The following is a 14324-nucleotide window of genomic DNA, read 5'->3' on the forward strand; positions in this document are numbered from 1 at the left end:
CCAAAGTTATCCTGTGACAAACCTATGTAGGCAATAACCACGGGACCATTCTGTAACCTGTGCATAATCGCAACTGGGACCCTTTTCCTATCTGAATGGGTCCCATAAGTAAATGCTAGCTGGCCAACAACCTACAGGGGGCAGGAATGGAGGCATCATAATCTGAAGTACTGCTGAAGTTCTTAACAAAGATGCAAACAAATAGTAACAAGAAGAATAGAAAGGACAAGGTTCTTCTGGAACCTGCTCAAAAATGGTCACTGATGATGCAAAAAATGATGGTAGAAGCAACATTAACTCCAAAGTCTACACAAGAATTTTGTCATCCAGTTTAAATACAGATGCAACCCAACTGATCAGGCGATCTTTTAAGATGCAGTATGACCCAAACTGTCAGAACAACAATGGGGTTCATTGGACTGACAAAATCAATTTCCAGACTAAAGCTCCATAAAGCACCCATTTTACCAGCTGAAAAGGAGGCCTAAGTGGTTAACGCAAAGAATTTCATCCACCCATTCATACTCTATACCCACTTAATCCTTGCAGGATTACTTGGAGGCTGTTCTCTATCTCCATCAGTCAGTGGGCAGAGAAAAAACTATTTACAGACACACACACCTAAAGAACATCCACAGAGCCCAATTAACCTAGCATGCATGTTTTTGGACTGTGGAAGGAAGCCAGAGTACCCAGAGAGAACCCATGCATGCATGGAGAGAACATGCACACTTTATGTATAAATCCAGGCCAGGTTTGAACTACTCCACCACTGTGTAAACCAAGGAATATCTAGCTTGCAGTTAGATATTAGGTATTATTCACTTTAATTTATTTTAATCAAGATCCAGATGTAAATACCTACAGATGACAAACCTAGGTGTTTGCAGTCTAGAGTTAAAAAAAAAAAAGAAACTGGGAAGTGGAGGTTTACATGTTGAGCTAGATTTGTTATTGTTATAATTCAAAATTAGATGAGGCACCATGGCAGCTAAAACCTCACATTGATGCGCAGAAAGCACTTGTTCTACATAAAAACCCCAATCTGCTGTGTTGCTGTTGTGAATTTTGACAACCTCTGACAAGAAACTGAAAGAGAAGTGTGACGAACAAGAGGCATGTTGAGTGCAGCCTGCCTTCTGAAAGTTGGATGATCTCATTGTTAGCGCAGGAGGAGCAGCAGGCTCTTTGGTCCAGTTTCAAGGATGCGAGCCAAGGACCTTCTGTCAGCTGGCTCAGCCGGCAGCCTTGACAGGAAGTCAGCCTTCAAACATGGTGGTCCCACTCCTACAAGAAACATGTACACCCACCACTCTCACACGCTCTGCTTATCCCTGCGATGAGTTTTGTCAGATGACAGATCTACGATTTACGCCCCATCTCCAAGGCTCAACCGCAGACTGAAACGGCAGTCAGCACTTTTTTCCCTCCGAGCGTCACCTCTGTCGGAGTCCTGAACTGAGATCAACCCTCAGAGGATGAGTACTGTCATGCTGATATATGCATGAATATAATTCTGTGCAGATGTGTGAGTCCCAGCATTTATGGCATAATGGGCCTCTGCAGGTTCTCCGCACATGAGGGATTCAGTCACAGAACAGGGAAGATAGTGGGTAATAGAAACCATTGTAAAAAAAACCCCACTGTTTAGCTTTATAATGGCTGCCTTAATGTCAGTGATGTTGTTTGATGTAATTTAAAGTAAGCCATTTAGAAGAAGCAGAAAAAAGCCCTACAAGAGCAGTACAAATACACATACAGGTGCTTCTCAATGAAATATCATGAAAAGTTCATTTATTTCAATAATTCCATTTATTACACACAAAATTAAGTTATTTTAGGCTTTTGTTTCTGCTAATTTGATGATTATAGCTCACTGCTAACGAAAACCATAAATTCAGCTTCTCAAAAAAATTGAATAATACATAAGACCAATAAAAAAATAATGTTTAAGTAAAAAATGTTATGACCTAAACAGGCATGGGGAAGATATAGTTGGTTTGACAGTTGTACATTAGACAGGAGTTGCATGGTGGCACAGTGGGTAGCACTGCTGCCTTGCAGCAAGAAGTGTCCTGGGTTTGACTCTTGGTCTTTCTGCATGGAATTTGCATATTCTCCCTGTGCATGCGTGGGTTCTCACGGGGTACTCCAGCTTCTTCCCACAGTCCAGTTAAACAATTGGTCTCTCCAAATTGCCCTGAATGAGTGTGTTCATGGATGTTTGTGTGTTGCCCTGCGATGGACTGGTGACCTGTCCAGGGTGTTCCTTGTGATCTGGTATGGAAAATGACCGACATTAGACAGGATTCATCCTCAGCCACTTGGAGGATAAGCCACAAAGGATCTTTACATAAGCTTGCTGCTTATGCAATGCTGTATCCAACATCAATATGGAAAGTTGAGGGCAAAAGTGTGACAGAAAAATGATAATCACAAGCTTGAGATGATTGTGAGCTTGCTAACACTGTTGCTGTACCAGAGACTACATCAGAAGTGTCTTATCTGGGTGAAGGACTGCTGTTCCAGAGCACTCTCATCACATTAAAGTTTCATTTGAAAATCAACGTCTCAGAGTCTGGTGGAAAATTGGAGAGCCAGAGAATCCAAAACCGTAAAAACTTATGTCTCCTAACGTAGAAATGAAAGTTCAAAGGCTGCCTTAAACTACCAGTGAAGTCAGCATTCAGATTTGCATGGCCTCAACTCTGACACGCAGACAAATTACAACTACAAGTTAAACATTGGAAAACACATAAACTTACATTCTGTATAAAACCCATTATAGCTAGTGGCGTTGAAATGAATGCATTCAAGTTAAGGAGAATGTCAGTTTTTACAGTGAAGCTGCTTCAGCTGCATGCCACAATCATCAAAACGAACAAACGCGTCAAATATATCATTGTGTGTGATGCTATTCTAATTTATCGAGATGAACCCGCATGTTAAATCAGTAAAGGCCATCATTTTTATTGACTAAAGATTGAGGCATTAAAGGACCACAGCACATGTACGTCACGCTGCTATCACACTTTATTAAAAATAGAAACATATATATTCATATTACTTTTCATACAGACTACAATGGTCCACTGGTAGTATTTAAAAAAAGAAGATACATACTATAAAACACTCATTTGGCCTAAATCCACTGTAGAAATGTCTCCAAAAGCAAACAAACAAACAAAAAGAAAACCTAATAATAAAGTCTAAATGAAGAGTCTTGTTTCTGAGGTGACCGTCATTCTTTCTTTGCACGTGTTGGTTTACAAAACAAATGTTTATGCGATGGGGAAAAGGTCAAATCTGAGAGGAAAACAAAGAAACCTCTTTGCTCAGAGAGAAATAAATGCACATACAATCCAGTTTAAAAAAAGATGGCACATTTATTGCAACATAAATGTTATATACATGTTTTCCTGTTGAAAAAGACAGAAAATATTCAAATTCTCGATGCCACAGTTGTTTTTTTTCCTTTGCCTTTTTTTTTAATGCGGATCAACAGATTTTATTTGACACAACATCAAATCTTTTGTCGACCAACCAACAGCGGAGAGGAAGATGAAAGTCTCATTTTCTGCAGCTCGTACGAAGCCTTTTAAAGAACCTACTAAAGAAACCACGAGCTGCAGTCCTGCTGTCTTCTGCCATTTGTAAATCTCTTGTAATAATTGACAAGTTATGGTAAATAACCGTACATTTTACTATCTAATATAGTAAAATAAAGTAAGAAACTTTTTACTCAAAACTTTTGCTTTCAAAAATCTAGAAAGAGTAATATTTAGAATTCAAGAAATATTCTTACAGTATTATTGTATAAAAGACTAACTACAGTGAAAAATAAGCCAAATGATTTTTTTTTTTTTCTTTTCATTTTCTTTTTTTCATATATTATACAAGGATAAGCATCTGGGAATACAGCAAAGTCTAACTTGGCAAACAGAGGAGCAAAAAAAACAAACAAAAGAAGAACAGGGAGTCAGCAAACAAAATGAAGGAAGTTAGAGCTGGAAGTGACATAGATTACACCCTCAATCAACAGTCTGTCAACATGAATACAAGGTCATGAAATACTGAAGGAAGAAGGCCATGTTCAGTCCGAGAGTACAGATTATGTTGTTTTTATTCATCACAATAACAAAAGTGTTGAATGTAAACTCCTGCTGAGCATCATTTATTCTAGTTGACGTCCCTTTGTTGTCCTGAAAACTCGTCCTGATCATGGCCGCCTTGTTTCAGGTGGAGAAGATGACAGGACATAATATACAAAGAAAAATATGGAATATAAAGCAAGTCTTAAGACCAAAGATACAAAAAATGAGAGATGTAAAGCATGCACACTGATAGAAAAAAACGAAATAAAGCCATGATCAGTGTTTTGAAATGTAAAAGGAAACCTTGTTGATTGCTTTTGTTCTTTATGGAGCAACCGTCCAATTATATCCAGGAAGTATCTAATCTAACCTTGATCTAAACATGACTGAGGAATAACCTAGATGCTCTCTCCGCTGATTGAGACTGGACGTCATAATGCTGGAAGTCAAAATGAAGAACGGACTTCTGTACAACAAAAATAAGCATAACTCCAAATAACTGAGCTGGAAGTTTAATGTCTTAAAATATTAACAGAAAGAAAACTGAAATGTTTATCGGGCCAGGAGAAAGCATGGTCGTCGTTTTCTTTTTTTTTACTTTTACCTTTTCACTACATCTCATTAGGCATTTTGATTCGCTGGTGGCAACAAAACAACAAACACTAATAGAAAATATACTGATCAGGATGCTAAGGATCAGGAGGGTAACTGCTGACAGGAATCTGTAAAACCAGTGAGCTGCTTGTGTTTAACACTATATGGCAAAGGGACAACAGGGCAGTGAGGTCCCGTTTTTCTTTTAGTTAAGACACTAAATATGCAGGGAATGCTAAACAGTTTGCTTTTGATGTTTCTACGGAGGGAAAAACAAAAATAAAACTACATCTGAGCTTTCAGTAAAACTACAGTTGGCCAATTGACTGTCACCTTTGGGGCGTTAGTGTAGCTGGGCCTGAATCAGCGTTTCTCAGTCTTCTAAACTACAGAAAAATACACATTAGGTAGTTTTGGTTTCCCATGTGGTCAGTGGCAAACAACAAATAAATATAAATAATAAATCTTCTTTAAAAAAAAAAAAGCATTGGACAATTCTGTTGATTGCATCTAAAAGCTAAGATTTTTTATTTCAGGGGAATAAATATTAGTTGAAACTGGCCAATAAATAAATCTCAATCTTCTCAGTGCCCAAATGTTTTCCCCTCCTCTTGGACTTGCCAAAGACTTGAACAGGGTGCAGTGCTCTGTTTTAACGGTGACACAGGCAAACTATAGATCGACTGAAAAGCCGCATGCTTCTCTGTGATTTTACCAAACTTTCCCGTTAGGCATACACCTTATAGCTCATTAACATAATAAATAGAAAAAAAAGAAACACAAAAACAAAACAAAACAGCTATTACAATGCATTCGTCAATTCAGTTTAGGCACAAGGCAATTTCCACATACGGCCGGAGGAGATTGCGTAGTCTCTGATTGTTCAGGAGCAACACGTTCTTCTTGCAGACACTGATATGTGCTGTGGATTTTAGCTTTTCTTTGCGGGGAGAAATTTGCAGATGGAAACTGGTCGGATGGAGCTGGACGCTTGGCTCTCTTTAATCGGAGGGCTTGATCGTGTTAGACTCGTTTAGTTTCGCTTCAAGTGGTCTGTCTCCTGTAACTGGTGTGGCAAACCATGAGTGCAGTCTGTCACTGGGATGCAGGGTCTCCAGCTCACACAGCGCAGAAATGATCTGCATCGCATCAATCTGGGAAGAAGAGGGCAGGAATGTAGTGTTGTTAACAAGATCTAATTTTGACATATTTATGTAGTATTTTCTTTCTTTTTTCATGCAAATAGAATCATTTGATGGATTTCTTTGGGTGTTTTATCTGTGTCTTTCATGTTATTTTGGGTGATTTCACTAAAACTAGCATTTTCGTTTGATAATGTTCCTAAAATAAAATGTTTGGAGATCGGAGATTTTAGAGAAAACTGTAATGGATATTTTGCTTGATTGTACATCATTACAAACAATACATACGTTAAAGTAAAAAAATGTATATATACTGAAAATACAATAAAAATATCAGAAAGATAAAATCTGACAAAAATGAATAGAATCAAACAAGTGTTCTTGAGATGTAGAAAAGGTTTAGATCCTGAGGAAAGAGTACCTGTCTCCTGCTCAGAGGTGTCCCATGGGGTTGGATGAGTCGGTCAGGCCTGGATGGACTCCTGTGTGCCCCTGCTGGGCGTCACTGGAACTCCCAGACACCTTCTCCTCCTCTCGTCTCTTAAGGCAGGCTGCTTTGGGGTTCAGATTTCGCTCTGCGGATTCAGAGGCACAGAATTTAAATTTTTATGACAGATAGTGAAGATTTAGAACAAACAACTACAAGGAAAGATGGACAGCTTCAAAACATGTTAGTAATTTCAAGATCCAGCATTTACTAAGTGCATGGAGGACACAACTGTCATAAAAACTGAACTATAATTATGCAGGAAGCACAAATGGTGAGCTAATGATTTCCTGCAGGTTTTACAGCGTGGTGCAAAGTTTTGTTTCAGTATTAATATGTGAAGATCCCCATCTATATATAATATAAAACATCTAAGCATCTTTCAATCTAATTTAACTGTTATATGTGTTTTCATAACTGTTCTTTAAGACTTTATTCTTTTTATCGTATGTTTTTTTTAAGTGAATAAAATTTTTTTTTGTTAATCAGCCATCACCGAAGTGTGCTTTTATTTCATGTTTCACACGCTATTTTAATTTATGTATTCATTTCCATTATTCCATGACCCGCCATCTAGTTTCTGCCAATGGCTTTTAAACTAAATAGGTTAGGTATAAGTTAAGAGATAATTTTTATAAATGTCTTAAATACTTTCTGTTTAAATGATTTTTGATTAATAGGAAGAAAAAGTATATACTGTTTTTATTCAGTTATTTTGTCTGAAAAAACAAATAAAAGTATAAAAGTGTAAGAAAAAAGCCTTAGACCAACTCTAATATCTGTTCACATATAAGAAGAAAATTATTTTAAATCTGACCAAGTCTATGTGAAATTGCAGGTTGCTTCAGAAATAATCCCACCTATGATTTTTCTGATTCAATAAATAAAAACAATAGAGCCAGGAGCATCTTCAACGATCTACTGTAGTGCAATTGTTCAAGTGTTTAAAAAAAAAAAAAAAAGCCCAGGGTTGACTTGATGTGAGGTAGCATTGACATTTCAGCTGCAGCAGGGTTGCAGCACTGACCTCTGACTTGCTGCTCTAAGCTAAGAATGACGGCCACAGCCTGATGGAGGATGAGTAGTTTAGTCTGGGGCTTCTCGCTTTTCAAGTGCAGCTGGCACATGCGGCCCAGCTCCTTGAAGGCCTCGTTGATGTCTCGGACCCTCAGGCGCTCCCGGGCGTTGTTTGCCATCCTCCTCTCACGCTCTCGCTCAGCCTTCTGCTCTGGATTTAGGTCCTCGTCTTCGGTGATGCTGCGAGGAGGAGAGAGGACAGAGTCAGGATAACTGCAAAACTGATTCTTGTAACAGAGGTCTGACTGAACACAAGAAGAAACAAACATTTTAATTATATAAGACCCCTTGATGCACTGGCAAAATTATATACCACAAATTAATTTTTTGCTATCCACATTTTAAATCCAAGGCTACTATACATACCCAAGACCATGATCACTAGACAACAAGCTGCAGCTGACACAGTCTCAGTGCATCTATTTATTTATATATGAAATAATATTTTTAGTAAGAGCTTGAAATATTTTGTTTATTATATTGAATTTGTGATAGTTACATTATGTATTTTAAATATTCCTAATATTTTATTAAAGTAATATTTGTATTTACTGCCAAAGACTGAAGAAAAACACTTTTTATTGGACCTGCAAAGACACAACTCCTACTATGAGCAAACTGGTTACCAGTTCAACATCATAATTTTGAGCTACCTGAATTATTTCCCATTGTCATACATCTTTAAATAAGTAACTACACAGTTCATACCAAACATCCCAGTCAGACTTTAGTATCCGATATGCAGCCCCTTCGTTTGCTTGCTGTTGGTGAATCCTATATAAATCCAAGCTTTCTCTGTTCGGAAACATTCCTACCTTGTGCGTTGGCCTGCTCTGGGCGTCTTCATATCTCTTTGGTCACTCTCATCATCCGATTTATTATCAGAGAGGCTATCGTGCATATCATCCTTTTCCTGTTTCTCAATCTTTAGTTCCAGGGTAGCAGGGATTTGACCACACAACCCTGAAATAAGACCTGTAGTCAGTGAAATAGATATAGAGGTGAGACATTATAGAGCAGACTTGCAGATTCTTGTAAGATACAAGAATGTGAGAAGTGCCCCTGACCTCTGAATGCCTCCACTTGATGGTTAAGTTCTGAGCTGGAGGTGGAGCCGGTGCTGGGCAGGCCTCCGTGGCTGTTGCTCAGGCTTGCAGCGTCGTCACCACCCTGCTGGAACACAGACAGGAAGCCCATGTACAGAAAGGAAGCAGGAGAGCTTAAAATATATTTTTAACAGAAGACAGCCTGGTAAAGAATAACATGGAAAACCTGTTGGTTTCTATTTATAACGGTAACATCTACCAGCAGTTTTTGGGGAGTTGTGGCCCATTATCACTGTAAATATGTAAACTAGAATTAAAACACCGATTTATTTTAAGAAACAGATGAATTGCTTTGTTTCAGCACAATAAAAAAATTAAATAATTTACATTAAAAGCCTTTAAACAAAGGAGAAACAACAGAGGGTGTTTTACTGTTTTTATTTTTACATAGCAAGAAGAAACAACATATTTAAAATAGCATGCAGCATATACCATTCAGCACTTTGTGTTTTGGCATTTATATATGTGGGGTTCCTCAAGGCTCCATTCCTGAGCCACTTTCACTCAATATGTACACGCTATAAGTTTATTGAGTATTACATCTGGTCTGTTATGAACTCAGACCGCAGTTTTTTAAAACCATGTAAACTCCATAACTAAATCAGCCTACTACTATCTTAAAATTATTGCCAGAACAAAGGGTATTCTGTCAAAACTGAACACAGGAAAAGTGCTGCCTGCTTTTTATATTCAGGATTATTATACGGCTTCTGTAGATATTCATCCAGGCAGTGGCAGCCTGTCCACAATGCTGCTGTCAGAGTCCCGACCAACACCAACAAAATGGATCACATCACGGTAGTCCCTAAATTACTGTATTGGGCCCTGTTTATAAAATGTTATACAGTCATATATTAGTGAAAAGTTAATTTATTTCAGTAACTCAGTTGACATAGAATAATTACACACAGACTGATGTTTTCAAGCTTTGAAGTTAATAAAAACAAGACATTATAAATTAGAATATTACATCAGACCAATAAAAAACAGTTTTAATAGAGAAATGTGAGCTTATTGAAAAGCATGTTTAATCCCTACCTAAAGGTTGATGAAGGTACTTTTAATCTGACAAACAACCCTCATTCTAATTGACTGAATATGACTGTTTATATTGATATATTTTAAAACCTTGTTGCTGGTCTATAAGTGTGTAGTTGTACATTTTCCAAAAACATACTCTACATCACACACACACACACACATATATATATATATATATATATATATATATATATATATATACACACACATACCTCTCAGGTTATCAGAGACCTGCTCACTCAGTATTACCATGACTAGAACTAAGCAAGAGGAAAAATAATCAGCTGCTACAATGTTGCAATACACGGTCCCTCCTTCATTACATGCTTAAACACAGCATGATTTCCCTTTCAGAACTTGGGAAAGGCACAAAAATAGTCAGCGAGGGTAAGAGTTTCTCCCTCTTTCCTTGAGGAATGTGATCCCCAGTCACTGTTGGCCTCTGTTAAACCTGCCACTCCGAGATCCTCGCCTTCCTCAGCACTACGCTAATCTTTGCTGTGCTCTCAACAGGTGTCCAAACAACTCTTTGTCAGGAGGAGGAGGAGGAGGGAGGCTGGGGTCTCTGGTGAGAAAAGAACGCAGCCATTTTCATGGCTGGGCCTGATTACCATACAGCTGAGGACCTCTATTTGGGTGGAGGCCGCGGGTTCAGACACACGTTTCCAACGATTCAGATTTCCTGGGTTGTTAAAAAGCAGTGATGAAAAGGGGTGGAAGGGGGAAGAGGGGCGGGGTGTCAGCTGGAGCAAAGAGCCTGCGGCTGTGCAGCACCAACGCTGTGGATCCCCGTCTGAAGGGACCTCTTCCCACACAGGAAGTGCTGTGTTAGTGCAGACACAGTATGTTCTATCTCACAGTTGCAGTCGGTCAGCATCAGAGCCACAAGCCAGCTCTCTGTAACAAATACATCACACTGAGCTCTTCTGACAAGCACAGAAAAATACTTGTTCAGGGACACAACAACTTCAGCATCGGGGTGAAAACACCCACCAACAGAAGTCACGCTGTCTTTAAACACACAAACATAAACAGCATGTAAAACTACTGGCCCTGAAGGCTGAACCATTGTTTATTCACAACATTCAGAACCACAGAAAACACAATGTTTGTTTTTGTTATGATTATAATATAATAACGACTTCTAATCACAGTTTATTACCATTTTAAGCAGAATAATTTTGTTCAGTAAAAACATGAAACACTGAAAGAAAGCATAACATTTGGTCTTAATTTAATACAAATATAATATTTACATTTAATCAAGTAAAGAAAAAAGAAAGGAAGTCTTCATGGCTCTTTTTCTTTCTATTATTACTCTGTAATATTACTGGATCTCAGCACAGCTGATGATAACATGCTGAAAAAGTGGGTGGGATTATATGGTTTTGTGCCAAGTTGGTTCAAATTTTCCGTTGAGGGCCTAGACTACTGTCTGAGTGCACAAAGATCACAGGTGGAGTTCCTCAAAGCTCCATTCTCAGCTCACTTTCATTTGATGTCTCTCTGCTCCCCAAAACTCAAATTATTGAGTACTATAAGACATCTATACCACCAGAAATGTTGATCATACAAGAGATGCTTTAATTTTGTGTCGTCACATGACCACAGTCCATTACAGTTACAGAGTGGGATCAATAGGTGGATGAGTATAATAAAAGTGTAAAAAAGTCTCAAAAAGTGAAAGGTTGGAGATTAGGTCTCAACTAGACTCAATGAGGCTTAAGACCATAAAGCAGGCAAAAAAACAAGGTGTTCTCACGGATGAGACCATATTTTAATAACCACTTCCATTACTAAAAACTATTGCTAGTCTATTATTAAATCAAAGTACAAACATCTAAAACGATAGGATTATAAAAGGCTTCCTGTCTAATTTGGACATAGAAAACCTGGTGTATGGTTTTATTTTCAATAGGTTCGAGAATTGTAATGGTTACTTTCTGGTTTCTGTGAAAATCTCCACCAGACAGCTGCAGCTAATCCAACATACAGAGCCCAAACCAATCCCAGGAAAATGGATCATATCACACAAGTCCTTAACTGACTGCACTGGCTCCCTGTTTGTAAAATGCTAGATTCTGAAATGTTGCTACAGGCCAAAAAGGCACTGAATGGTCTTGGATCTAAAAATATTTCAGAGTTCTTCTTAGTTATGAACCAGCTAGACTGCTTATTTCTTCAGGGAAATGTTGACTCAGTGTTTCCAGGACCAGAACCAATCAAAGGGAGGCTGCACTTAGTTTCTATTCTCCTCAGCTCCAGAACAAACTTCCTGAAAACCTGGAATAAAATTATCCCAGGTATTCAGCATGTTTAAATCAGGACCATTACTGTTTCTGCCAAGTTTCCCCTAATGGTCAAAGATTATTTTATGACTTTTGTCATATGTTAGCAACTAGTTTTATTTGAGATTAAAAATAATTTTTACTATTTCATGCCTAAATTTTGGTATCATGCTTTTAATGTAATTTTTAATCAAATTTTCTGTTACATGTAATTTAATTAACTTTCTAGTTGAAGAACTTTTAATTACTTTGTATGTGCATGCTGCTATACAAATAAACCTACCCTTCGTTATTGTTACGATCCTTTCTAAGATTAAAAGTAATCTGGACTTGTATTCATAATAAAACCGATCCTGGACAGTTTTTTTCATAGTTTTTGTGTGACCCAAATTATTTCCAAACACCTCCGGATTACAGTGAGATGAGCTGCTTCATTTTAATTTCCACCGCAGATGTGTTCAAATCTCTTGGCTCTAGAAAATGAAATACCTCGGATAAGAAGGAGAATGGATGAACACATCCTGATTTATGCCGCGGACGTGCATTCTCTTTCTCCTCAAGAGGCTTCGACTTTAAGAGGAAAGCAACACACAAACAAGTCCTACAGAGAAGAGCGACCTCGCTTTATTGGGCCTGTTTTTCTCATTTCTCCTTCACCCCAGTGTAGGGAGCCGCTCTCAAGAGGAGGGTGAGCTTTAGGCCAGGCATTACACTTATGGAAAATATGTCAGTATAAATTCAGCTATTCATGTGTAGAAAATGTCTAGTTTTCACTCGTGGCAGTGCACCAACTTTGTGCAGGTAGTTGAGCCTTTGATGGGGGAGTTTTTTCATGAATACCATAAATGAAAACATTATACATTTAAATACTTGCATGGGGTTATCGTACCATTGTTGCAGTCCGACTTGGAACTAGTGCAGAGGTGGGAAAGTTTGGTCCGATGGCTGTTATTGGCCCATTTTGTGCCTGTCCAAGCAGGCTATGTATGTCGCTGGGCAGACTGGTGGTGGAGCCCACTGCATGGTTCCTCAAAACAAGGATTGCATCATCCAATCTATCCAGGCGATCTTCCATTCGAGACTGGACGGACCAGGGGGATTGTGGAAACAAAGATTTAGGGAAATAGGAGAAGAGAAAAGGAAGGACAGAGCAGCTTAGTATAAGCACATTAGGACCCAAATTGAAAACAGTGACTGTAGGGTGTTGTGTTTGGGCAGTGGGAGGGGGATGAAACAGAAGATAAAGAAGGCCATTCAAACTTAAGATAAACTTAGTCATTCCAGCTTGAGGTATAAAACACAACTTGTGTACTCATTTGTTCTCTACCAATAATCTAATCCAAGTCATTTATTATATTATTTATACATTTGAAATCTGCATTTAACATGATTATTGCAAGCTAGAATGACTGTAAAAACATGACATGACAATAAGTCAACTTGTGTGACAAATAATAATTTTAAAATCAATAATGTGGTTCAACTTGTGCAAGAAAACAAAAATGCGAAGATGCATGGATGATGCATGAAATATAGACCATCTGAATAGTACCTCGCAGACATCCTTTAAGAAAGACATGGCATCCTGGAGATGCTCATGTAACTGCTGATGAACTCTGTTTTTCTGGCAAGGTCAAATAAGAATAAAAGAATTATAAGAAGAGATCAGAGACTATAAATACCACAAACACACTCAAGATAAAGATTGTTTTTCTGAAGTCATGCACACAAGTGAGGGATTTGGAGAGAAGCACGTAGCTGCTGACCATCCACTTTGCAGAGATGAAAATGTTTCTACGTTTGCACATTTAACAGCCCGACTCACTGGTCATATATTTTTCTTTATGTTAAGTGTAGAGCTTTTGTGTCTTTGCCAGTTTTTTAAAGCTATGATTTATTCTTAAAACCGTTTATTTCTTCTGAACATTTAAAATGAATCATTCATAGAGTATTTAAGTTCAATGTATCTTTACAAGCTACTCTAAACTGCTTTTGGCAATTAGATTAGTCATCTCTGCAGTAATCTAATCTTTGACTCTCTTCATCGCCTCCTGAACCTGATGTGATTTTTTTCATTTTCCTGGTAGTTGTAACTCAACAAACAGAGACTTTTTGCCTTTTATTTCAACACTTTTAATCAAATCTTCATCGTGAAAGCATTCCTTCATTACATGCCAGTAGAAATATTTATCACTTACAGGAAACAGTGCAGAGAAAACATTTTTGGTGCAGAAAGACATCAGGTTGATTAAGACATTCTTCCTTCTCATGCTTTCAAGACTGACTAACAGATCTGAGAACTGACCAAACAGTTTTGCTATGAAAATCTAGCATCTTTTAGTCTATTCTAAGTATTACATTATACTACTTGGTATTTTTTTGCATTTTGTCACATTGCAACTAGCCCTGCACTCCAGAAATCTGGGCTTTATGCAGGAGTGGCAAAAAAAAAAGTTAAAGGTTTGCCAAAAACCATGCAGAAAAGAAAGCAGACG

The 14324-nt window shown here is 38.0% G+C and overlaps 1 protein-coding gene across 1 annotated transcript in view; it reads right to left on the bottom strand.

Annotated features, from left to right (window-relative positions):
• Positions 1-3015: 3015 nt before the first annotated feature.
• Positions 3016-14324, bottom strand: part of tcf12 (transcription factor 12) — a 78105-nt gene continuing 66796 nt past the window's right edge. Inside the window, exons 14-20 of the mRNA XM_047362716.1 lie at positions 13382-13453; positions 12719-12910; positions 8462-8567; positions 8210-8369; positions 7345-7574; positions 6252-6405; positions 3016-5842 (exon numbers count right to left, since the gene is read on the bottom strand). Of these exons, the coding sequence (XP_047218672.1) occupies positions 6263-6405; positions 7345-7574; positions 8210-8369; positions 8462-8567; positions 12719-12910; positions 13382-13453 (903 nt within the window). The 3' untranslated portion in view covers positions 3016-5842; positions 6252-6262. The remainder of the gene's footprint in view (positions 5843-6251; positions 6406-7344; positions 7575-8209; positions 8370-8461; positions 8568-12718; positions 12911-13381; positions 13454-14324) is intronic.

The sequence above is a fragment of the Girardinichthys multiradiatus genome, chromosome 4 (assembly GCF_021462225.1).
Source record: "Girardinichthys multiradiatus isolate DD_20200921_A chromosome 4, DD_fGirMul_XY1, whole genome shotgun sequence".
Taxonomy (NCBI): Eukaryota; Metazoa; Chordata; class Actinopteri; order Cyprinodontiformes; family Goodeidae; genus Girardinichthys; species Girardinichthys multiradiatus.